Source organism: Mandrillus leucophaeus, unplaced genomic scaffold (assembly GCF_000951045.1).
Source record: "Mandrillus leucophaeus isolate KB7577 unplaced genomic scaffold, Mleu.le_1.0 Scaffold1001, whole genome shotgun sequence".
NCBI lineage: Eukaryota > Metazoa > Chordata > Mammalia > Primates > Cercopithecidae > Mandrillus > Mandrillus leucophaeus.
Window position 1 is genome coordinate 967,211 of NW_012098111.1, and position 25,275 is coordinate 992,485.

The following is a 25,275-nucleotide window of genomic DNA, read 5'->3' on the forward strand; positions in this document are numbered from 1 at the left end:
GCCTGCTACCACGCCCGGCTAATTTTTTGTATTTTTAGTAGAGACGGGGTTTCACCGTGTTAGCCAGGATGGTCTCCATCTCCTGACCTTGTGATCCACCCACCTCGGCCTCCCAAAGTGCTGGGATTACAGGCGTGAGCCACCGCGCCCGGCCAACATTTTCAAATCCGTCTTAGTTGGCAATGCTTTGGCAGATTTTCATAAAATATTTCATAAAATTCATTCATAATTCCAAATATGTGTCTGACACTCTTCCTGATGATGTAAGGTGGTTCATTTGTTACAGTGTTTTTTTTGTTGTTGTTGGGGGGGCAGGTTCTGGCTCTGTCACCCAGGCTACAGTGCAGTGGTGTGATCACAGCTCACTGCAAACTCTGCCACCTGGGCTTAAGCCATCGTCCCACCTCAGGCTCCTGAGTATCTGGGACCACAGGCACATGACACCATACTTAGCAAAAATTTTTTTTCTTTTTTTTTTTTTTGAGATGGAGTTTGCTCTTGTTGCCCAGACTGGAGTGCAATGGGACAATCTCAGCTCACCTCAACCTCCGCCTCCTGGGTTCAAGCGATTCTCCTGCCTCAGCCTCCCAAGTAGCTGGGATTACAGTCATGCACCGCCTGTTTTGTATTTTTAGTAGATAGGGTTTCTCCATATTGGTCAGGCTGGTCTCGAACTCATGACCTCAGGTGATCTGCCTGCCTTGGCCTCCCAAAGTGCTGGGACAGGCGTGAGCCACCGCACCCGGCCTAATTTTTTAATTTTGTGTAGAGACAGGGTTTCGCCATGGTGCCTAGGCTCCTGAGCTTAAGTGATCTGCCTACCTCGGCCTCCCAAAATGCTGGGATTACTGGTGTGAGCCACTGTGCCTGGCCTGTTTGTTACATTGATCTTACTGTTGTGTGTCACTTCATATCACCGCCCCCCTTTCACTGTTGGCTTATAATCTTATATTACAATCTTTACACTGGTTTATAATCTTAACATTCAGTTGTTAGCTTGCCTACTGCACTCCAAAAGTATTTTCAGACCATAATCTCCCACTTGGCTTGTGTCAGATAATTTTACACTGTATTTCCATGAACAAATGTGCACGCAGATGCATTTTTTTAAATGCATATTTTGAGTCCCGTAACATAGTGAGTCACTTTTTAAAATCCATGTCTTTTTTTTTCTGTTGGTTATCTAAAATGGTTTTGCTTATTTGAAAAAGAAAATCTCATGGATCTCTCTATTTCGATTAATTCTGCAGTTCCATGATCAAGCAAAGGGAGAATGCCTGGCTCAGCAGTGGCCTCCAGAACTTGGCTGCAGCACTGTGGCTGTTCTAATTGGTCAGTGCTGGTGTCATTTTGGTTGTTAAATGTTTTTAGTATCACTCTTGCTTATACTCATGGTTCAGGATCTTCTCCACAGAATTTTGCTTTAGCAAGCAGAGGTTTATCTTAAATGATTGTTTTATTATTAGATTATTTCGGTGATAATCTTTTTTTAAAAAGCCTTCAGACTTCTTCACCCATAAATAAGCTGTGGTTATTACTAAAACATTGACCATATTTGACAGTGGAGTAAGGTGAGTAAAATCTACTTTTCAGATAAATATAATCAATTTATTATCTAGAAATTCGGGCTGTAAAATAACTAACTGTTCATAGTACAGATTCCCTGGTGGCTATACACACCATTTAAGAAAAGCTTAAAAAATTGACTTCTTTGGCTAGGCACAGTGGCTCACGCCTGTAATCCCAGCACTTTGGGAGGCTGAGATGAGTGAATCACCTGAGGTCAGGAGTTCGAGACCAGCCTGACCAACATGGAGAAACCCTGTCTCTACTAAGAAGAAAAAAAAAATACAAAAATTAGCCAGGCGTGGTGGCACAGGTCTGTAATCCCAGCTACTTGGGAGGCTGAAGCAGGAGAATCGCTTGAACCTGGGAGGCAGAGGTTGCAGTGAGCCAAGATCACGCCATTGCACTCCAGCCTGGGCAATAAGACCGAAACTCTTGTCTCAAAACAAACAAGCAAATGAAAAATTGACTTATTGGCCAGACATGTTAGCTCACACTTGTAATCCCATCACTTTGGGAGGCCGAAGCAGGAGGATCACTTGAACCAGGAGTTTGAGCCCAGCTTGGGAACATAGCGAGACCTTGTTTCAATTTTTAAAAAATGGACTTATTAAGACTTACGTAAGTACAATGATTTTAGTATCTGATACTGTGTAGTTTCTGTAAATAGTGGCACTTTGTTACCCTCCACTGGAATTGGTAAAAAGATAAAATAATTCTAATAGAATGTCAGTGTTTCCTTCTCAAGTAGGTCTCGTTCTTGCTTACTTGCAGCTATATATCTGTTCTAAAAATAAGGAATTTCTTACAGTTTTCCCCTGAGAAAATCTGAAATGTGGCCAGGTGCAGTGGCTCACACCTGTAATCTCAGCACTTTGGGAGGCTAAGGCATGAGGATCACTCTTGAGCCCAGAAGTTTGAGACCAGCCCTGGCAACATAGGGAGACCCCGTGTCTACAAAAAAATTTTAAAATTAGCTGGGTGTGATGATGTACACCTGTAGTCTCAGCTTTTTAGGAAACTGAGGCAGGAGGATCACTTGAGCCAGGGAGGTTGAGGCGGCAGTGAGCTGTAATTGCACCACTGCACTCCAGCCTGGGTGACAGAGCAAAACTCATCTCAAAAAAAATAAAAAAGAAAAGGAAAAGAAAATCTGTAATGTTACTCTTTGTTCTAGTAAATATGGTATTTTAAACGCTTCCTTTTTTCCTGCAGGTATTCTTGGCGTTACCAACTGAGAGAATTTAAAAGTGAATATCGAGTTGTAGCACTGGATTTGAGAGGTTATGGAGAAACAGATGCTCCCATTCATCGACAGAATTATAAATTGGACTGTCTAATTACAGACATAAAGGATATTTTAGATTCTTTAGGTAGGTTAGTTTGAAACAAAACAACTCTTTTTAAGGGACAAACATTCAACAAATTGTGAATCGATGACATCTTTTCTTGGGAGGATGCATATTCCATCTCCCCAAATTATCTGGATCCTGTCACCATGGTTTCAGGTAGTCAGCCCAAAATATCTATACAGGAAATTTAAAATGATGCATCTAGAGCAACTATTCCATCTACCAGCCAAGAATGACTTTTCAGATTTGTTTTTAAACATAGACCTAACGGCCCGGGTGCTGTGGCTCGCGCCTGTAATCCCAGCACTTTGAGAGGCTGAGGCAGGCAGATCACCTGAGGTCAGGAGTTTGAGACCAGCCTGGCCAACATGGTGAAACCTTGTCTCTACTAAAAATACAAAAATTATCCAGGCATGAACCCAGGAGGTGGAGGTTGCAGTGAGCCAAGATTGTGCCATTGCACTCCATCCTGGGCAACAAGAGCAAGACTCTGTCTCAAAAAAAAAAAAAAAAAATAGACCTAATGTATGCTGTTTATTATTTTCAGAAATAATTATTGAAAATTTTATTTTTGTACTTAGAAAATTTATTTCTTTAGAACACACACCTAAATACTCATTTTAAAATGTTATAAAATACAGATGCACTTGCATTATTTCTGTTGTTATCCATCAGTTAGAACCACATAATATTGTGAAACAAACCACCCCAGATCGGCGGCATAGGGTCATAACCATTTTTTCCTGTGCTCATGGATCTGCAGGTTAACCATAGGCTGGACTCCTCTGGTCTTCACCTCAGGCTGCAGGTCCAGCTGGCACTGGCTTCTCTCTGTGAGTTGGGCTGGAGCCCAAGCTAAAAGGGAGTGGCTGCCTGAGGGAAGCTTTTCTCCTGGCAATGGTAGTGGGTGAGCTCAGCTGCACAAGCTCAAGTTTCTACGGGCAGCCCATTAGTCAAAGCAAGTCATATGGTGGACCCCAAAGTCAAGTTATACAGCCACCATGAGACCAAAGCAAATCACATGGCCAAGTTTAAAATCAAAGGGCAGCAGGTAGACTACTATGACAGTAGGGAGAAGGGGAAAGTAAGTATTTTTTAACAATAATCCAATCTATTAATAGTATATCCCTTTTGACTGAAACCAAGCTGCTACCATCAGTATGTTAAGGGAAGCAGTATAGTGAGAAACACCATGAAATGAAAGGCACTTTCTACAGTAATCTAATGAGAGCATAGATCAGGCCAATATTTTTAGGGGAGAAAAAATGGTTGGGGTCTGGGGGTGTCACGTACAATGTTGTCATTTAGTCTGATTACAGTAAAAGAGACTCCGACACTGATTTTGAACAATTATGTTTCAGATTTTGTGATAATTCAGTCAGACCTGGCCTAAATTTGTCATCATGAAATTTTTAGGCAAATAATTAATATAAACAAGATCTATGTGTGTGTGTCTATGCCTATGTGTGTGTATTAGTATAGTGATGAGGAGTGATGGTGAGAAGTACTTCCTTGAAAGAATTAAGCAATTTTAAGTACTCCAGGAATAAATTACAAATGAATTTTATCCATCCATACAATGGAAATCCTGTAGGAATCTCTATTAATCAACATTTTAACCTACTTTAAATTACTGAGTGATTACATGAAATGAAACTGGTGCAAAATTGGTGCTATAATTAAGACTTTCCATTACTTCAATTTGACTTCACAGTTCCAAATTAGTGACAAACTTTCTGTGTTGAGCTGTACATAGGATTTATGAAGTTACAGAAGAAATAGATGCTTCCTGGAAATAAAGATTTATGAGTTGGACATAGATGAGACATTTATAATTTTACTATAACTAGAAATTTCTGAACATTCAAAAAAAGAAAATAATCTTGCTTTTGACTTCATTATGTGCAGTCTTTACCATGGTTTTCAAACTCAGGTCCATGGGACCGGAGCTGAGCAACATTAGCTATTTCAGATGTTTTTTTGTTTGTTTTGTACCCCCGCTTCCCCGCTGCTTTTTTTTTTTTTTTTCTGTTTTAGAAACAGAGTCTCAGTCTCGCTCTGTCACTCAGGCTGGAGTGCAGTGGCATGATCATGGCTCACTGCAGCCTTGAAGTCCTGGGCTCAAGGGATCCTCCCACCCCAGGCTCTACAGTTGCTGGTACTACAGGTGGACACCACCACACCTGGCTAATTTCTTTATTTTTTTGTAGAGATGGCTGGTTTGGTGGGGGGTGGTCTTGCTATGTTTCCCAGGCTGGTCTCGAACTCCTGGCCTCTAGAAATCCTCCTGCTTTGGCCTCTCAAGTGTTGGGATTATAGGTATGAGCCATCACACCGGCCTATTTCAGATTTTTTAAAAAAAAATATGGATTCCTGGCATAGATTCTCAATCTATAGGTTTAGAGTGGAGCTATGTAGGTGATGTACAGACAAGTTTTGGAACCACTGAACTCAATATCTGCACAAAGTGCATAATTAGGATAAGATAATGAAAAGAGGTGCTTCAGAAGTATAACTATTTTATGTGAGGTAACGGTGCACTCACCTGTTTCTTTTTAATGATGTCAACATTTATTTCTTGATTACAGGGTATAGCAAATGTGTTCTTATTGGTCATGACTGGGGAGGCATGATTGCTTGGCTAATTGCCATCTGTTATCCTGAAATGGTGATGAAGCTTATTGTTATTAACTTCCCTCATCCAAATGTATTTACAGGTGAGTTCAAGTTTTATCAAAACAGTTCTGCTAATGTGACAACTGACTCCTGCCACTGACATTTTGGATTAGAAACAGCAAAATTTGGTTACTATAATATTTTAAAACTAAGTGACTAAACCATGATAGCACATGATAGTGTCAGATACCTTGGTTTTCAATCTTCTAGGGGAATCTAAGAAAATTTAGCTTTATACTTGCTTACATAATTTTATTCCTTCAAAAAAAGATTTTACTGTTAACTTGGGGAGGGATAAAGGGAAACATACAGTGACATTGCTTTGACAGTAATGAATCCTGACAGCCTAGAAATAAAATCTCCTCTTGCTTGACTGCTTTGGCTGTCAGGAATAGCAGTATTCTTTAAAGCAGTTCTCACATTTTTGGTGTTGGGCTTCCTTATGCTCTTAAAATTATTAAAGACCCCATTGAGCTTTTACTTATATGGTTTATAAATATTCACTGTATTGGAAATTAAAATAGAAATTTAAAAATATTTATATGTTAATTCCTCAAAAGAAATAAACCATTACATGTTAACATAAATAACATATTTTAAATGAAAGCTAACTACATCTTCCAAAACAAAATTTTAGTGAAAAGAGTGTCATTGTTTTACATTTTTGCAAATCTCTTCAATATGTTGCAATATGTTGTTTGAATTGAAGTATATGAAGAAATTTGGCCTCACACAGATCTGTAATTGGAAAAGGGAGGAGTATTTTAATAGCTTTTTCAGATAACTGTGGATTTTCTTTCTTAATACTATACCAAACTTAAAAATTAATGGTTTTGTTTTCGTTTTTGTTTTTGTTTTTTGAGATGGAGTCTCGCTCTGTTGCCCAGGCTGGAGTGCAGTGGCGCCATCTCGGCTCACTGCAACCTCTGCCTCCCCTCAGCCTCCCGAGTAGCTGGGATTACAGACACCCGCCACCACGCTTGGCTAATTTTTGTATTTTTAGTAGAGACAGGGTTTCGCCATGTTGGCCAGGCTGGTCTCAAATGCTTGACCTTGTGATCCGCCCGCCTCAGCCTCCTAAAGTGCTGGGATTATAGGCGTGAGCCACTGCACCTGGCCGATAGTTTCTTAAAGGTAACAATGTGGAATGTGATGGCATGTAAATGTTTTTTTAATAGTGTGAGCTATTAAAACCCACAGGTCTCCCTAGTACTTTTATTGGATCTTTTATCCGTGCCTGGTTTTTTATCATCATGCATTAGAAGATGTTGGTTCGCTGATTTATGCAGATCTTCCATAAGTTGACACATTTCATCAAACAGTATCAAAAAATCACATTCTTTGACATCACCCTAATCTCATCAGAAAAGCTTTTAAAGTACTGCAAAGCTGTGAAGCTCACAGTAGCAGATATAAGTTTTCCAGAGTTCTAAGGTTCATTTGAAAGTCTGATTTTTATCAATGGCAACTACTACTGATGATTCTTTTCCTTGACGTGACAGGCTCACTTTGTTAATTTTCAAGAGATTATCTGCCAAATACCCATGTCTGACTGATGATAGGTTGTTAGTCATTCTCTCAAGTAAAACAACGTTACATTTAAAAATGCAGCTAAAAATTAGCTGGGTGTGGTGTGTGCACCTGTAGTCCCAGCTACCTGGGGGGCTGAGGCAAGAAGATCACTTAAGCTCAGGAGGTTGAGGCTGCAGTGAGCTGAGACTGTGCCGCTGCACTCCAGCCTGGGAGGCAAAGTGAGACCCTGTCTCAAAAAAAAAAAAAAAAAAAAGAAAAGAAAAAACAGCTAATTCAACCCGTCAACTCAAACAATTGTAGAAGTGCTTTTCCTTGGAACAATCATTGTATTTGTGTTGTCTTGAGACAACAGAACTGCTTTATGTGTACTTTCTATTTAATTACATAGAATAATTAAAAAGATGTACCCAAAGGTCAAGTTTAATTAATATTTTTTGCTGTTTCATCAAGGACACTGTTAAGTGAAACTAGCACTTAATTAAATTTAATTAATTAGTTAGTTTACCACCAGTGTGTGGTGGTGAAGAAGTGTATTCCTAGGAAAAGTGGTAGGTCACTGATAATGACCTTGGAGGAAAAGCAGTGTCGTTTGGGCTTCCTGTTCCCTTTTGAGTCAAGATTTCATAAAGTGAAACTTTCTTTTTATTTAAAGTGTATAAGGCCAGGCGCAGTGGCTCATGCCTGTAATCCCAGCAGTTTGGGAGGCCAAGGTGGGCAGATCACCTGAGGTCAGGAGTTCGAAACTGGCCTGGCCAACATGGCGAAACTCTGCCTCTACCAGAAAGACAAAAAATTAGGTAGGTGCGGTGGTGGGCACCTGTAATCCTAGCTACTCGGGAAGCTGAGGCAGGGGAATTGCTTGAACCCAGGAGGCAGAGGTTGTAGTGAGCCGAGATTGTGCCATTGCACTCCAACCTGGGTGACAGAGTGAGACTCTGTCTCAAAAAAATAAAAAATAAAAAATAAATAAAGTGATATACATTTTGGAAATACTGAAATACTCATAATAAGATATAAGAGCATAGAAATTGTTCCAAAGAAGCCTTATGGATTCTTTTATGGGATCATCTTAAAGTGAAATTATCCTAAAAAGAAGTTCTTCTAACAGTAAGTAATTTATACCCCTTGGATAAGGTCTAACATGGCATTTTAATTTCAGAATATATTTTACGACACCCTGCTCAGCTGTTGAAATCCAGTTATTACTACTTCTTCCAAATACCATGGTTCCCAGAATTTATGTTCTCAATAAATGATTTCAAGGTAAGCCAAACAAATCAAACAAATAATGTATTATTCTTATTAATGAAAAATGTTTTAAAGTCCACCTTTAAGAAGAATAATGAAAAATGAAAGCAAATTATTATAACTTAACAAATGGTTTTAAGAACTTACATATAGTCTTGCTTTTATGTATTTAAATACCTGGCTGTTCTTCAATTTTTTTGTGAGACTGTGCCCCATACTCCTTTTTAGAGAACATCTCATGGGGAGATGAGGGAATACAAATGTCAGGTTTAATAGCAGCAAAGTAGAAGACTTTGGGATTAAAAAAAAAAAGCCCTAAACAAAGTAAACATGCAGATATTAGTGTCGCACGTACACTGACACCAGTAGTCATACGCAAATATCTTGGAAATTTATTAAATTATTCTTTGTTATTTTTATTTTTTTTGTTTTGCTTTGTTTTTGAGACAGGAACTTGCTTTGTCACCCAGGCTGGAGTGCAGTAGTGCAATTACAGCTCACTGCAGCCTCAACCTCCCAGGCTCAAGCAATCCTCCCACCTCAGCCTCCCAAGTAGCTGGGACTGCAGGCATGCACCACCATGCCCGGCTAATTTTTGTATTTTTTGTAGAAACTGGGTTTTACCATGTTGCCCAGGCTGGTCTGAAACTCCTGGCCTCAAGCAATCCTCCCACCTCAGCTTCCCGAAGTGCTGGGATTACAGGCGTGAGCCACCACTCCCAGCCTAAATGCTTCTTATATGTCTCACATGGTATTAGATATTGGTGAGGATTTTTAAAAGGCACAATATAATTTTACCTGTAAATAATTCCGTGTATAACTGTGATGGGATAAGAACTTAAAAAAAAAAAAAAAAAAACAGAAAAATCCAATGCCACTATCAAACCTAACAGAATAAATGACAACTCCTTAATATCATTTAATACCCATTCAAATTTCATTAACTGTCATAAATGTCTTGATGTATTTCCTTTGTTTGAATCAGGAACCAAAGTTTATACCTTGTATTTAGTTGTTACAGCTTTTAAAATGTATAATAGTGCCTTCTTTCTTTTTTTTCTTATTTTTTTTTAATCTCACTTATTTATTGAAGAAATTTGCCTGAGGAAAGATCCATATTTTGGATTTAGCTGATTGCTTCATCATGGTGGTATTTAACTTGTTCCTCTAACCCTTGTTTTTCCTACTTCATAGGTACTGGTGATCTAGAGGCTTGATTAAATTTTAATTTGAAAAGGATACTTAATAGGTGGTGCTATGTATTTCTTAACACATCCCGTCAAGGAAGCGCATGACACCTACTTGGTCCAGTTTTACTAATGCTAACAGTGATCAGTGGGCTCATGAGTTGTCAGCCTATCCAAAATTTCTTCACATCCTTCCACCAAATTAATTTTAGCATACATTAGTGATCATAGCCTAGGCCCATTATTTCATTAGGGTATGAAAAATGGTGATTTTCTAATTTGATAATTCTTTCTGTTTTAATTGAAATTCTGCTATAAAGAATTTTTCCACATCTATTTATTCTGAAATATAGTTCACACAAGAATGGCAGGATATATTCTCATTCTTTTTCTTTTCACAAACAATTTTTAGAGTAATGAATATATATTTGATATATACCAATCATTTATAGTCATTATTCTTTTGGATGCCCAAATTATCCCACAATAGGCATCAAATGAGGCATTCCTTCAGGTTGGCTCTTGTGGCTTTTTGATATAATCCCTGTAGTCAGTGATAGCTTGCCTCCTCCATGTCCTGGGCTTATGTTTTCTTTCCTGCCCAGATGGGGAATTAGTCATTTATCCAAGGAACTCTTGAACTGGGTCTTGTAGAACATGAATAGGCACCAAGAAGACAGGATGCTTTTTATAAAAATGAAGTGTGCAGAGGAGATTAGAAGGGAAGAATATAGAAAAAATAAAGCCAGGAAAGCAGAAATGCATAGAATATGTATGTATAAACAATGAGATCTCAAATTTGGCTAGAGCAGAAATTAGGAGTTGTCACTGCACAATGACCACCATCCCCTTTCCAAAGCCAAAGACTTAGCTTATTAATAGATAACTAAAAAGTTTTAATTATTCTTTTCTCACTTAAATTAGGTTTTGAAACATCTGTTTACCAGTCATAGCACTGGCATTGGAAGAAAAGGATGTCAATTAACAACAGAGGATCTTGAAGCTTATATTTATGTCTTTTCTCAGCCTGGAGCATTAAGTGGCCCAATTAACCATTACCGAAATATCTTCAGGTTAGTATAATTTCTTTTTAGTTAAATAAAAATATTTCAGTCTGACCCTAAAGGGACAATATTTTATTTTTAAGGTTAAGTTAACCACTTATCCAAAGACTCAAATAAGGTATTTTAGTTTTTTAGTAAGTTGCATAATCTTTTTATGGACAATTTCAAACATAAGGAAAAGTAGACAGAATAATGTCACAAATCCTCCATGCAGCTGTCACTTGTTTTATCCATAACTCTATCCACTTATTCTCTCCTTTTACATTATTTGGAATAGATGTATATTTTTAGTTATTTTTAAATAATGATTTATTTATTCAATAAATATTTATTAATCACTATGTTCTGGGCTGTGTTAGTACTCAGAACATAGTAATGAGCAAAACCAGATAAGGTCTCTGATCTCACAAAACTTGTAGCCTAATAGAGAAAACAGACATTAAGCAAATAACCACAGTAATGAGTGAATAGTTATAAACGAACAGAAAGGCTTTGAAAGAAAGAGATGAGAACTGAGGAAATGATGTTAGACCGCAGAAGTGAAGGATGACTTAAGTATTGACTAGACAAGATTGGGGACAGGGGGACTGGCATTCCAGAAAAAGGAAACAGCAGGTACCAAAGCCCTGTGGGGAGATGCAAGAGGGTTGTAGCTTCAAGCAACACAATTATGGCTTCTTGGCTGGAGCACAGAAAGTAAGGGTGAGAAGAGCATTATGAGGCTGGGTCCAAGAGGTGGGTAGCAGCTGGCCAGGCACAGCCAAGTAGACCATATGAAGGATGTAAAGACCACGAATGTGAAGCCAGTGAATGAGAATCTCAAGCAGAAAAGAAAAACAACCCACATGTGTATTTGAATAAGTTCAGTGTGGCCATAGTGCAGAGAATGTACTGGAGAATTTTCAAAGCAAATGTGGGAAAACTGCAGCAGTCCAGGCTAGAGATGATGGTAACTTGAACAACTAGTCTGAAAACAGTGGAGATGGAGAGAGTGGGCAGATTTAAAAGATACTTAAGCGGTAACATTGACAGGGGTTGGCAATGGGTTGGAGGGAGAATGAGAAGAGAGATGTCAAATATGGATCCTGGATTTCTGGCATGTACAACAGTATGGATAAGCATGCCATTTACTGAGACAGGAAACACTAGAACGGGACTAGTTTTTATGGGAAAGTCATGAATTTTATTGATCTTAGGCTAGTTGACTTTTAGGTGATACTTTAGATATTCAAATACACAGTTGGATAGTAGGGTCTGGAACGCAGAGGAGAGAATCTAGGATGAAGATATATAAGATCTGGGAGTCACTGACGTAGAGACAAGCTTTGGTTTTAGAACATATTGTCCGGGGAGAAAGTATAGCGTGAAAGGTAAGACATGAATATTTGTCAGTTTGGGTCTGTACTTAGGGAAAAAAATGAGATTTCATTTCTCTTAAGAATTAGGAGCCACAGCTGGCCTTGAATTTGAGGTTTATGGATTTGAATTTGTGCTACCTCCATGATTCTGGAATTCTCAGGGCAGAAATTATGTGTTAACATGCCTTAGGCTGTTAACATTCCCTAGGAAGCCTGGCAGAAACAAAGACAAAACTTCTCTAGGATACATCTCAATTCGGGCCTCACAATATTCCCACAGATGAAGTCCCCTAAAGGTGAGTTCATAATCCAAATTTAAAAATATCAACCTGGGCCATGCCTATAATCCCAGCACTTTGGGAGGCTGAGGTGGGTGGAGTTCGAGACCGGCTTGGCCAACATGGCAGAACCCTGTCTCTATTAAAAATACAAAAATTAGCCGGGTGTGATGGCTCATGCCTGTAATCCTAGCTACTCGGAAGCTGAGGTAGAATCGCTTGAACCTAGGAGGCGGAGGTTGCAGTGAACTGAGATCACGCCACTGCACTCCAGCCTGGGTGACAGAGAGAGACTCCATCTCAAAAAAAAAAAAAAAAAAAAATTAACCTACCATGAATGATAGTCAGAATACAATTGCAGCCGAACTCCTACAACTTTCAAATAATAGAACTAAAAAGACTATTAAGTATGTTTAAATAATTACACATAAGAAACAATAAAAAATATGAGAAAAGAACAAGGTAATATCAAGACAAGCTGGAAAGAGCTGAAAAACAACTTCTACAAAATGAAAAATATGGTCATTGAAATCTAAAAGTCTATAGATGAGTTAAATTGCAGATCAGACAAGCCAAAGAGAATTATGAATTGAAAGATAAATCCTCCCAAATTACCCAGAATGTAGCTTAGAGAGATAATGAAGTAAAAATATAAAAAGCAAGTTATAATTTATATGGAGGATAGAATTAGAAATTGCCTATGTATATATATGCTAATAATTTTTTATGATAAAATAATAGAAATAGAATAGTATTGTTTTCAAACCAGTAGAGGAGAATAAGGAAATAATCAATTAAAAACTGTCAATAAAAAAATGTAAAACTATCAAAAAGGCAGAAAGGCAGAAAAAGAAGCAAAGCAGGGTAAATATCACAAACTGAAATGACAAACAATTTCAACATGTCAGTATGCACAACCAGCATTTATATATTAATATTGCCAGTTACAAAACAGAGAATATCAGATTGGATTTTTAAAAGAATCCATCTATATGGTGTTTGCACAGTTACAATTAAAGCATAAGGACACAAAATGGTTGAAAGTAAGAGATGGAAAGTTACAGCAGGTATTGGTTTAAATAAAACAAAATCTTTCAAACTCTGTGGAATCCAAAGGGAGTCATGAGATTATATGAATGAGGGAAGAAGAGGTAAATCCAAATCTTTTTTGAATAACAAGAACAAATTTACAAATATATATATATATATATATATCTTTAGCAAAACAGAGATGTTAATTTAAATGGTCTTTGTAGGTAACAGTTTATCATGCAAGGCAAAGTGAAACCCCGTCTCTACTAAAACTACCAAAAAAAAAAAAAAAAAAAAAAAACTAGCCGGGCGAGGTGGCGGGCGCCTGTGGTCCCAGCTACTCGGGAGGCTGAGGCAGGAGAATGGCGTGAACCCGGGAGGCGGAGCTTGCAGTGAGCTGAGATCCGGCCACTGCACTCCAGCCTGGGCCACAGAGCGAGACTCCGTCTCAAAAAAAAAAAAAAAAAAAAGGCAGATAGATTGCAGAGGCTACAGGTTATATTTTATAGGATATAGCAACAATATCTGAAGTAACAGTGTCTGAAGTTCATGTTTTCTTGTTTGTTTTTTGTTTATTTGTTTTTACAAATAACATTTGTAAAGAGAAAATAGAGAGAATGGCACATTTTCAAACAAGTCTTTTTTTATATTAAGGAAAAAAGATTTAAAATCTTAATTTTGGATAGGAGACAAGAATGACAATTTTCAAACATGTTCTCAGTTTATCTTTTTATAGTGCTTGCTTTGAGTTGTAGAACAGTACGTTGTAAGTATCTATAAGGAAAGAGGGAAAATATTCTCATCTTTCCGAGATTCTTTTACTAATAGTTGTTTATTAGGAGGACTTGCATTCCCAAGAGTAGTCACTGGAATCCTGTTAATTAGCAGAGAGAGAGAGAGAGAGAGAGAATGAGAGTGAGCAGGCCTATAAACTCCAAAACAGTTTTATGAAGGCAAAAGATGGATTTTTAAACTAGCTGGTTATACGTTAAATCTCGTTGAGGGAAAGGTTCATTAGACCTCTAGAAGCTCACGGACCCCCCTCCCCGAGTAATTCTTTATACAGATAAGCAAAACTGAGTATATCATTAACAACAGGGCTATGTAATGCACAGTAAGACTACAAATATAAGGTATAGTACATTATAGTCAGGCATGAAAATAGCCCTCATTTATTAACCTAAGCCTCCTTGGGACTATATCCTCATCCAAAGACTTGCCAAAATTTGGACCTGAGGAACCAGGATGAACTGGGAATAAGACTAGCTATTGGACCTATACTGCAAAAAGGTAATTCTAAACGTATAACAAAACATCAGATAATAAAGCAAAATGTAACAGACTTACAATCAAAAATGGACAAATCCATAATTACTCTAGGAGATTTAAACCCACTTCTCTCTGAAGTTGATCAATCAAGCAGAAACAAATTAACAAGGATATAGAAGATTTCAACAACTCTATTAATATCTTTGATCTGTACAACTCTGCACCTAACAATCAGAAAAATACACATTCTTTTCTTTTCTTTTCTTTTCTTTTTTAAATAGTGGTGAGGTGTCACTATGTTGCCTAGGCTGGTCTCCAAATCCTGGTCTTAAGTGATCCTCCTGCCTCAGCCTCCCAAAGTGCTGGGATTACAGGTGTGAGCCACTGTACCCAGCCTATTCAATAATGTAAAGAATATTTATGAAGATTGATTACATACTGGACTACAAAGCAAATCTTAACCAATACCAAAAAATATTACATAGATTATTTTCTCTGAACACATTACAGTAGAAATCAATAACAATAGCAACAAACTTTTAGAAAACTTCATATATTCAGAAATTTGACTTCTGAATAACTATGGGTAAAAAATCTATGAAATTAGTAAAAACTTAGAAAAAATGATATTTCAAAACATGAGGAATAGTTAAAACAATACTTAGGAAGAAATATATAGCTTTAAAGATTATATTAAGAAATACTGAAAATCAGTGACGTAAGAGTTCAACTTAAGTTAGAAAAAGAACATGTAAACAAAAATAAATTAGAAGACAAACAATTTAAATTACATATATAAAGCAAAAATTAATACAATAGAAAACAAAGACACAATAGAGAGAAGTGGCAAAACCAAAAGCCGATGATTTGAAGACTAGTAAGATAGATAAGCTATTGGCAAGAATGGTTAAGAAAAAACAGAAGGCACAAATAAAGTTAGGAACCAGAAAGCAGTAAATAAACATAACTATCAATACAAATATTACAGATATTAAATATAAATGTTTAAGTTAACAAATTTTAGAACTTTGACAAAACGGGCAATTTTTAAGAAAAACATAACTTATCCAAAACTACTCATGAAGAATTCAAAAACATGAAAAGACTTATAGCTAACCAATATGAATTTAAAGCATATCTATAGTAACACACATAGACATACAAATACACAGCTATACATAGAAGCCTAGATGGTTTTACAGGTAAGTTCGTTTTTTTTGAGACGGAGTCTTGCTCTGTCATCCAGGCTGGAGTAAAGTGGCACAATCTCGGCTCACTGTAACTTCCGCCTCCCAGGTTCAAGTGATTCTCCTGCCTCAGCCTCCGGAGTAACTTAGATTACAGTCTTGTGCCACTGTGTCCGGCTAATTTTTATATTTTTAATAGAGACGGGGTTTCACCATGTTGGCCAGGCTGATCTCGAACTCCTGACCTCAGGTGATCCACCCACCTCAGCCTCCCAAAGTGTTGGGATTACGGGTGTGAGCCACCACACCCAGCCTACAGGTAAGTTTTATCACAGAAAATCCCACTGTTAAATACTCTTTCAGATATTATAAAAGGAAGATATATTTCAGCTCATCTTATGAGGCTAATATAACTTTCATACCAAAACAAGGATTGAATAAGACAGGCAAATTATAGGTCAATTTAGGTTATAAACATAGATCCACACATTCAAAATAAAATATCAAACTGAATTCAGTATGCATTAAAAAATTAAACCAAGGACGAGTTAGCATTAAAAATTCATTAATTAGGCTGGGCGCAGTGGCTCATGCCCGTAATCCCAGCATTTTGGAAGGCTGAATCAGGCGGATCACCTGACGTCGAGAGTTCGATACCAGTCTGACCAACATGGAGAAACCCTATCTCTACTAAAAATACAAAATTGGCTGGGCGTGGTGGTGCATGCCTGTAATCCCAGCTGCTCCAGAGGCTGAGGCAGAAGAATCACTTGAAGCTGGGAGGCGGAGGTTGCAGTGAGCCAAGATCGTGCCAATGCACTCCAGCCTGGAGAACAAGAGCGAAACTCCGTCTTAAAAAAAAAAAAAAAAAAAAAAAATCCATTAATTTAATTACGACATTAATAGATTAAAAGGGAAACTATGACCAGCTAAATCAATTAAGAAAAAGCGTTTAATAAAATTTAATGCACATTCATGCAACAATTCTTAGGAATCTAGAAATAGAGGAGAAAGGAGTGGACCTCAGATAGGTGGGATAAGCCTGCATCTGCTGAAGGGATATTTCTGGGAAACAGACCTTTGCTTTACTCAATTGTTCCAGAAAAAAATAATAATAATAAAACATTGAGGGTGTTTTCCACTGATTGTTTGCACCTGGAGAGCTGGCAGGCATAGAAGATTCTTCAGGAGTTGGGGCCAAGGATATACAAAACCTCTATTAAAATGGTAAAATACTTGCTTTGTATTAGAAAGTAAGTAATACATTTGTAGTGCTCTTCACAGTTGTATTTCCATGGGAAACTTTGGAGGGCCTGGAAAGTTTTACTGGTATCTGAGAGAGTAATATATTATCTCCTGCTTTATGAAACCATCTTTGTAAGTTTCTTTTTCCTTTGTCATTAAACTTGATATTCTCTGTGTCAGCTGGTGCCTTTCTGTTAATCATATTACGGTTCCACTACCACAACAATGAAGAAGGGAACTTTGTCTACCAAAAACCTATAGTAAACATCATTTTGTGATGAAACACTAAAAGCATTTCTTTCAAAAATAATGAATAAAGATAAACTTGAGGGGCCAGGTGCAGTGGCTCACGCCTGGAACCCCAGCACTTTGGTAGGCCAAGGTGGGTGGATCGCATGAGGCCAGGAGTTCAAGACCAGCCTGGCCAACATAGCGAAACCCAGTCTCTACTAAAAATACAAAAAATTACCTGGGTGTGGTGGTGGGTGCCTGTAATCCCAGCTATTCTGGAGGTTGAGGCACGAGAATCGCTTGAACCCAGGAGGCAGAGGTTGCAGTGAGCCCAGATCCATCATTGCACTCCAGCCTCAGCGACAGAGTGAGACCCTGTCTCAAAAAAAATTAATACATAAATAAACTTGACTACTATAACTGTTTCTCTTCACCACTGTATTACGTCTTAGCCAGCATGTAAGATAAGGGAAAAAAAGTGAGAATCAGGGAAGGAAGAAATAATAATTCGTAGATAATGTGTTTATATATCTAGAAAAACCAGGAGAATCGGGGAAGGAAGAAATAATAATTCATAGACAATGTGTTTATATATCTAGAAAAACCAGGAGAATCTACAGGAAAATTATCAAAATTAAAACAGCTCAGCAGAGTTGATACATAAAAGTTCAAGATACAAAATTATAGTCTCACAAACCAACAACCATTATAAAACACATATTTCTTAAACAGATGTACCTGCAAATGCAACAAAAAATTCTAAGGCATATAGGAATGACTCTAACAAAAGATGACCTTTATGCATTATCAAAATTTATTCTAAGACATTAAATAATGTGGGCTTAGAACAGTGACTATTTACCAACCAGTAGAGAAGTTTTTTGTTTTTTGTTTTTTTTGAGACAGGGTCTCACTTTGTTGTTGCCCAGACTGGAGTACAGTGGTATGATCACAGTTCACTCCAGCCTCGAACTCCTGGCCTCAAAGGACGCCATCTCAAAATGTTGGGATAACAGGTATGAGCCACCCTGCCCTGCCAAGAAGTATTGTAATAATTTCACAATTGATACAGACTTGCTGGTATAAACTACTGAAAACCAGCTCTGGTTTATCATGTTCATGAGTGGGAAACTACAGTATCATAAAGTTCTTGGGGCCAGGTACAGTGACTCGTGCCTGTAATCCCAGCACTTTGGGAGGCTGAAGTGGGAGGATTGCTTGAAGCCAGGAGTTAGAGACCAGCCTGCAACACAGTGAGACCATGTATCTACAAAAAAAATTTTTTTTTTTTTTTTTTTAAATTAGCCAGGTGTTGTGGCATGCCTCTGCAGTCCTGGCTGCTCAGGAGGTTCAGGTGGAAGGATCACTTGAGCCCAGGAATTCAAGGCTGCAGTGAGCTATGATGCTTCTAGTGCACTCTAGCCTGGGTGAGAGAGCAAGACCCTGTCTCAAAAAAAAAAATAGTTTTTAAATTAATAATTAAAAATAAAAAATAGTTACTGGACTCTCCCCAAATTATTCTATGAACTTAATGCAACTTCAGTGAAAACCATAAGAAAATTTTTAAATGAAACTTGACAAGCTAATTTTAATATTTATATGGGAGAGCATAGGACCAAGAATGACCAAGATCATTTTAAAGAAAAGAATAGTTACCCAGAGGCGGTGGCTCACGCCTGTAATCCCAGCACTTTGGGAGGCCAAGGTGGGTGGATCACATGAGGCCAGGAGTTCAAGACCAGCCTGGCCAACATGGCAAAACCCCATCTCTACTAAAAATACAAAAAATTAGCTGGACTTGGTGGTGCATACCTGTAATCCCAACTACTTGGATGGCTGAGGCATGAGACTCACTTGAGGTTGCAGTGAGCCGAGATGATGCCACTGCACTGTAGGCCTGGGCAACAAGAGTAAAACAAAAAAAAAAAAAAAAAAAGAAGAAGAAGAAAAATAGGTGGGTGAATAGCTCTATTAGATATCAAGACTTACTATAAAGCTATAAAATAAATAAAATATGGTGTTCACTCTGGGATGAACAAATTGACGAAACAGACAAGAAAGCCCCAAAACAGAACCACATATGGGGGAACTTGATATGACAGAGATAGCATTTTAAACCAGTGGTGAAGATTCAATAAATTTTGTTGGACTAATTGGATATGCATATAGAATAAAACTAAATTAGGTCCCTGTATTTTATTTTACCAAACAAAAAATAAGCTTCAGGCATTGGGTATTCATGGACATAAAGATGGGCACAATAGACAATGGGACTCCAAAATGGTGGAGGGAGGGAGGGCAGCAAGGGTTGGAAAACTTCCTGTTGGGAACTATGTTCATTATTTGGATGACAGGATCAATGGAAACCCAAAGCATCATACAATATACCCATGTAACAAACCACATGTGTACCCCCTGAATCTAAAATAGTAGAATAAAATAAAATAAAAATAAACTTTAGGGAAATAAAAACCCATCTGCAATAATAAAACTTTAAAATGTCTAGAAAATAAAACTTTCATGACCTCATGTGGGAAGGATTTCTTAAATAAAGCACAACTAGCTCTCAAATTGTGAAGACTAATACATTTGACTACATTAATATTTAAAAATATCTATATGTCAAAAGATATAAAATGATGAGCAACCTTAGGTGGGTAGAAGTTATTTGCAATACACAATTAATTTTGAATTAATATCTAGAGTATAATGAGGAATACCTCCAAATCAATACGAAAAAAAGTAGCTCAATCAAAAAATGGATAAAGGATATGAGAAAGCAATTCACAGAAAAGGAATCTAACAGCCAATAAACATATGAAAGATGCTGAACCCTAATGGTAGCCAGGTATACAACATAGGTGTTACTGCTTGTAAGAGAGTGATGAAATAACTGGCAAAAACAAGATGGAATTTCTTTCTCTCACAAGTCTAGGCTGGTGCAGTTTTGCTCTGTGAAATCATCACAGTTATGTTTTTCTTTGGTCAGAAGCCTTGGTGCTTTCTGTTTTGTTGTTCTGTTATACATAGGGTGTTGCCCTTGTCTGTGTGGTCCATGGTGGCTTACCACCACATCTGCATTTGTCAGTGGGAAGTGGGAAGGGTCAGAGAGGGCATGCTGGGCACACATTACATCCTCACCTAGCAATAGGAAGTTTAGGAATTCTGGATGACCAATTGTCCTGCTAAAAATTGGATTTTTTAAGACACTATAGTGGAAGGGAAGAAGTTTTGTGGAGCAGTATCTGGTACATCAGGTAAGTGAAAATGTTTCACACTTATTTGATTGGAAAAAAATTAACCAATTGAGAACATGTTGGCAATGAAGTAGAGCAAAGAGAATTTTTACATGCTGCTTGTGGAACATACAATCAGTTTGAAAAACAATTTGACAATATCAAGTAAGGTTGAGGATGTATATACTCTGAAAAGCAGTTCTATTTCTGGGGATGTACTGTAAGGAAACTGTTGTACATGTGCGTAAGTGGATGTGTACAAGAATAAATTTGGTTATTATTTGAATTATCAAAATGGACATTTTAAAATGTCTTTTAACAGAAGAATGGATCAATTGCAGTATAATCATATGATGGAATTCTATATAGGAATGAAAATGAGTGAAGTAGAACTTCATGTATCATTGATGCAGGGCAGGCAAACCCCAAAATTGGAGCTTTGCCTGGAAGGGTTCTTGGCTTTGCCTAGGAAGATTCAAGGGCAAGCTGGTGGTGTTAGACAGCAACTTTTATTGAAACAGCAGTGTACAGCAACAGCAGAGGTACTGCTCCTTACAGAGAAAATCTAACCTATAGGTAGTGTGCCCACAGTAGCAGCTCAGGGGCAGTTCTGCATTCATCTTTATACCCACTTTTAATTACATGCAAGTTAAGGGACATGTAATTTCTAATTTTCTAACTTCTAAATTTCTAGAAAAGGGGTGGTAACTTCTGGGTGTTGCCACAGCAATGGTAAAGTGTCATGGCACTGGTGGGCATGTCATATAGAGAAGTACTTTTGGTGCCTCTTACCAGTTTCAGCCAGTCTTCAATCTGGTCCAGAGTCGAGTCCCACCTCCTACCTCATCATCATCAATGAATAAATCTTAAAAATATATTAAGGCACAAAAACAAGTTTTTTTTTGGAATATGGAATATGATACCATTTATATATTAAATGCATCCAAAACAGCTTTATATATTTGTATAAATGCATGTACTGCTGTTGGGTAGGGGGAATCTGACAAATAGCACCTCTTTTTGCTGCACAGTGTTTGAACCAGTTGAGAAATCATGAGTCAGCAGATAAAAACCAAAATATCATCTTAATTAGTGATTACTTTATTTCATATGTAACATTTAATGTGAAATTTGGTAATTTGAAACCTCAGGACCAGAGAATATGCTTTTCTTCTGTTTTCTGGAAACTCCTCTCTTTTATTTCGATTTGGTGGAGAGTTTATATTTCTCTTTGCTTTTTGACTAATAGTCTTTTAAAACTCCGCTTACACGGGAGGCTGAGGCAGGAGAATGGCGTAAACCCGGGAGGCGGAGCTTGCAGTGAGCTGAGATCTGGCCACTGCACTCCAGCCTGGGCAACAGAGCCAGACTCCGTCTCAAAAAAAAAAAAAAAAAAAAAACATCGCTTACTTTACTAATTCAATTGTTCTGTGCACCGATATTGCTATAAACCATGCAGATAACTGTTAGAAAATGGTTTGGTTTTGAATATTATTATGCTGTAGAATGTAAGTGGCTTTAAAGTTTGTGTTCTTTTTTTTTTTTTAAGATGGAGTTTGCTCTGTTCCCCACACTGGAGTGCAATAGTGCGATCTCAGCTCACAGCAACCTCTGCCTCCTGGGTTCAAGCAATTCTCCTGCCTCAGCCTCCCGAGTAGCTGGGATTACAGGTGCAAGCCACCACACCCGGCTAATTTTTGTATTTTTAATAGAGACGGGGTTTCGCCATGCTGGCCAGGCTGGTCTTGAACTCCTGACCTCAGGTGATCTGCCCACCTTGGCCTCCCTAAGTGCTGGGGTGTGTGAGCCACCGTGCCCGGCTCTAAAGTTTGAATTCTAACCCATGAGTTAGTAAGTATAGAATACATTTTTCTATCAATTTACCCATTTACAAAGAACTTAATTTTTAGGAGCATTACAACCAAATGTTGGCCACTTGTGTGGTGTCAGAAGTTAAGTCCATGGTGGGCATGTATAATATCCTGCTGTCAACTCTGAATTGCCACAAATCAGGCTTTTTTATTTACTAGTAAAAATGTGACTCAGTGATAAACAGTTAGATGTTCATTTTCATTCTTAATCAATAGGAGTATAATTAATACCGTCAACTTTTCTGAAAAACAGTAACAGAAGATGTCAAAAGCTTCAAAAATATTTGTTCCCTTTAGCTCAGGAATTTTACTTCTAGGCTGTAGTCCAAAGGGATTATCAGAAATGCCAAGAAAAATCTGGGTATAAAATGCTTATTATAGCATAATTTAAAACAAGGAGAAATACCACAAAACCTAAATATTCAATTATAGGGGAATAGTCAAGTCATTTATGAGTTATGCCATAAACTAGTATCTTTTACAATTATTTTTGAAAAATGTTATGGAATTAGAAAATTCTTGATATCATTTAATGTGAAATTTGCATACGTGTACTGTGTATAAATTGTCTATATTGCATTATATTTATAGTATGGTTTCAAGAATATGCATAGGAAATGCCAAAATATTACCCTTTTGATAATGGAATTATAAATGATTTTATTTTTGTTCTTTATACTTTTCTGTACTTAAGAAAATATAGGCCAGGTGTGCTGGCTCATGTCTGTAATCCCAGCACTTTGGGAGGCCAAGATGGGAGGAGCACTTGAAGCCAGGAGTTTGAGACCAGCCTGGTCAACATAGCAAGAGCCCATCTCAAATTAATTTTAAAAACATACATATACACAACAAAAACTTAGTTTTAAAAAATAATCTTCTTGCAAAATATAGTATCATGTAATATTAAAGCTCAGTCTGAATATATTTTTTGAGTTTTCAGTTCCAATTTTTACATAAAATGCATCAGATTATCTAAGAACAATTTAAAAATAAAGCTAAACAGTAACATGTAAATAGTTTAAATCTCTCTTTCATTACACCATTCAGAAATTCTGGTATCCTTTTAAAACAAATTACTCCTCATAGTGATGAATTTCCTATTTAACTTATAGCTTTTATCATACATTTTACTAGCCTCATCCAATTTAAATTTTATTGGACCTTTTCTTAAATAGCCTTTTAAATATTTTATAGTAAATGTTGATTACTTAATGCATTGTTTCTCAATCACTTTTTCATTATCACTTTCCTAACGAACCTTTTTAGACATTTTTTTCCCTAATCACCCCCACCCTGTGAAATTTTAGTATCTGCTTATGTACTGTATGTATATCCTTGCTTTATATATGCAAAGGGTAAGCTTTTTTTTCACCCTCCCAAGAACACAATTTTCACCCTTCTAGAAGCAAGATTGCCCCCTTCGAGAATGAATGGCCTAATGGGGCAGTGTAGGAAAATGTCATTTTAACTTTGACAGTGATTCTTAAGCCCATGTATTTTGTTTTTATAGCTGCCTGCCTCTCAAACATCACATGGTGACCACTCCAACACTACTGCTGTGGGGAGAGAATGACGCATTCATGGAGGTTGAGATGGCTGAAGTCACAAAGATTTATGTTAAAAACTATTTCAGGCTAACTATTTTGTCAGAAGCCAGTCATTGGCTTCAGCAAGACCAACCTGACATAGTGAACAAATTGATATGGACATTTCTAAAAGAAGAAACAAGAAAAAAAGATTGACTTTTCTTTATCTTCTATGAAGGGTCTGTAATGAAATCTCTAAGTAATTTTTAAAAATTGTTCATCAACTTCTTTATGTTTTATTAGGAAAAAAACTGTTTTAATGTGCTTTATCATAAATAAATATCCTGACAAAATGGTATTGAAAAAAATCTGAGATCGTGTGAACATGTAATACAATGTTGATTTTCTTCTGGTGTATTTTGCACAGACAAGCATCTGCCTTAAAATATATACACTTGTACAAAAAGGAAGTTTGGAGTAAGTGGCTCCGTTTTGGTTTCTTGCTTTTTTTTCACTCTGTTAACATATGGTGCCTTTTACAAATGTATATTAAAGATTAGCTGTGCTATATTGTAAGGCAAACCTGCAATGATATAAATTTTCATTCTATTGTTCAAAAGTTCTTTTTACTACTTTTAACCATTAAAAAGTTATATTATCAAATCTTTTTTGGATTTATAGTATATCTATTAGTTTGAAGGCAAATATAACTAAATGAATATGCATTTTTAAAATGGGCCATATACTATTTATACTGGGAACATTAAACCATTTTTTAAAGCTGACATCTTGACTGGGCGTGGTGGCTCATGCCTATAATCTCAGCACTCTGGGAAACCAAGGCAGGAGAATCGCTTGAGGCCAGGAGTTTGAGACCAGCCTGGTCAACATGGTGAAACCTTGACTCTACCAAAAATAAATAAAAAATAAAAGTAGGCAGGCGTAGAGCTGCACACCTGAAGTCCCGGCTACTCATGAGGCTGAGGTAAGAAGATAGCTTGTGTCCGGGAGCTCGAGGTTGCAGTGAACCATGATTGGGCCATTGCACTCCAGCCTGGGCAGTGGAGTGAGACCCTGTTGAAACAGAAAGGGAAAGGGAGAGGGAAAAGGAAGGAAAGGATGCTTTTACTCCATTCAATGCAAGAAGAATTGAATACTACATGCCTTGTGTGCACTAGAATCTAAGCTCCACAGGGCAGGGTTTTTTTTGTTGTTTTGTTAACTGATACCCAACTCTAGACTAAGGGCCTGGCATATTGTAGGCACTCAAATATTTGCTTAATGAATGAATAATATATGTGGCACACTGCTAGGGACTGGGGGTGGGGGGGAAATATAAAAGAAAGATAAGGTGGTAACATAGAACTTTCCCATAAGAAGCCTTAAGGGCCAGGTGCAGTGGCTCACGCTTGTAAT

At 37.4% G+C, this 25,275-nt stretch overlaps 1 protein-coding gene across 1 annotated transcript in view; it reads left to right on the plus strand.

Annotated features, from left to right (window-relative positions):
- Positions 1-24,517, plus strand: part of EPHX4 (epoxide hydrolase 4) — a 34,838-nt gene extending 10,321 nt beyond the window's left edge. The window contains exons 3-7 of the mRNA XM_011973492.1: positions 2,782-2,939; positions 5,507-5,635; positions 8,287-8,390; positions 10,487-10,635; positions 23,844-24,517. Coding sequence (XP_011828882.1) covers positions 2,782-2,939; positions 5,507-5,635; positions 8,287-8,390; positions 10,487-10,635; positions 23,844-24,075 — 772 coding nt within the window. The 3' untranslated portion in view covers positions 24,076-24,517. The remainder of the gene's footprint in view (positions 1-2,781; positions 2,940-5,506; positions 5,636-8,286; positions 8,391-10,486; positions 10,636-23,843) is intronic.
- Positions 24,518-25,275: the final 758 nt, after the last annotated feature.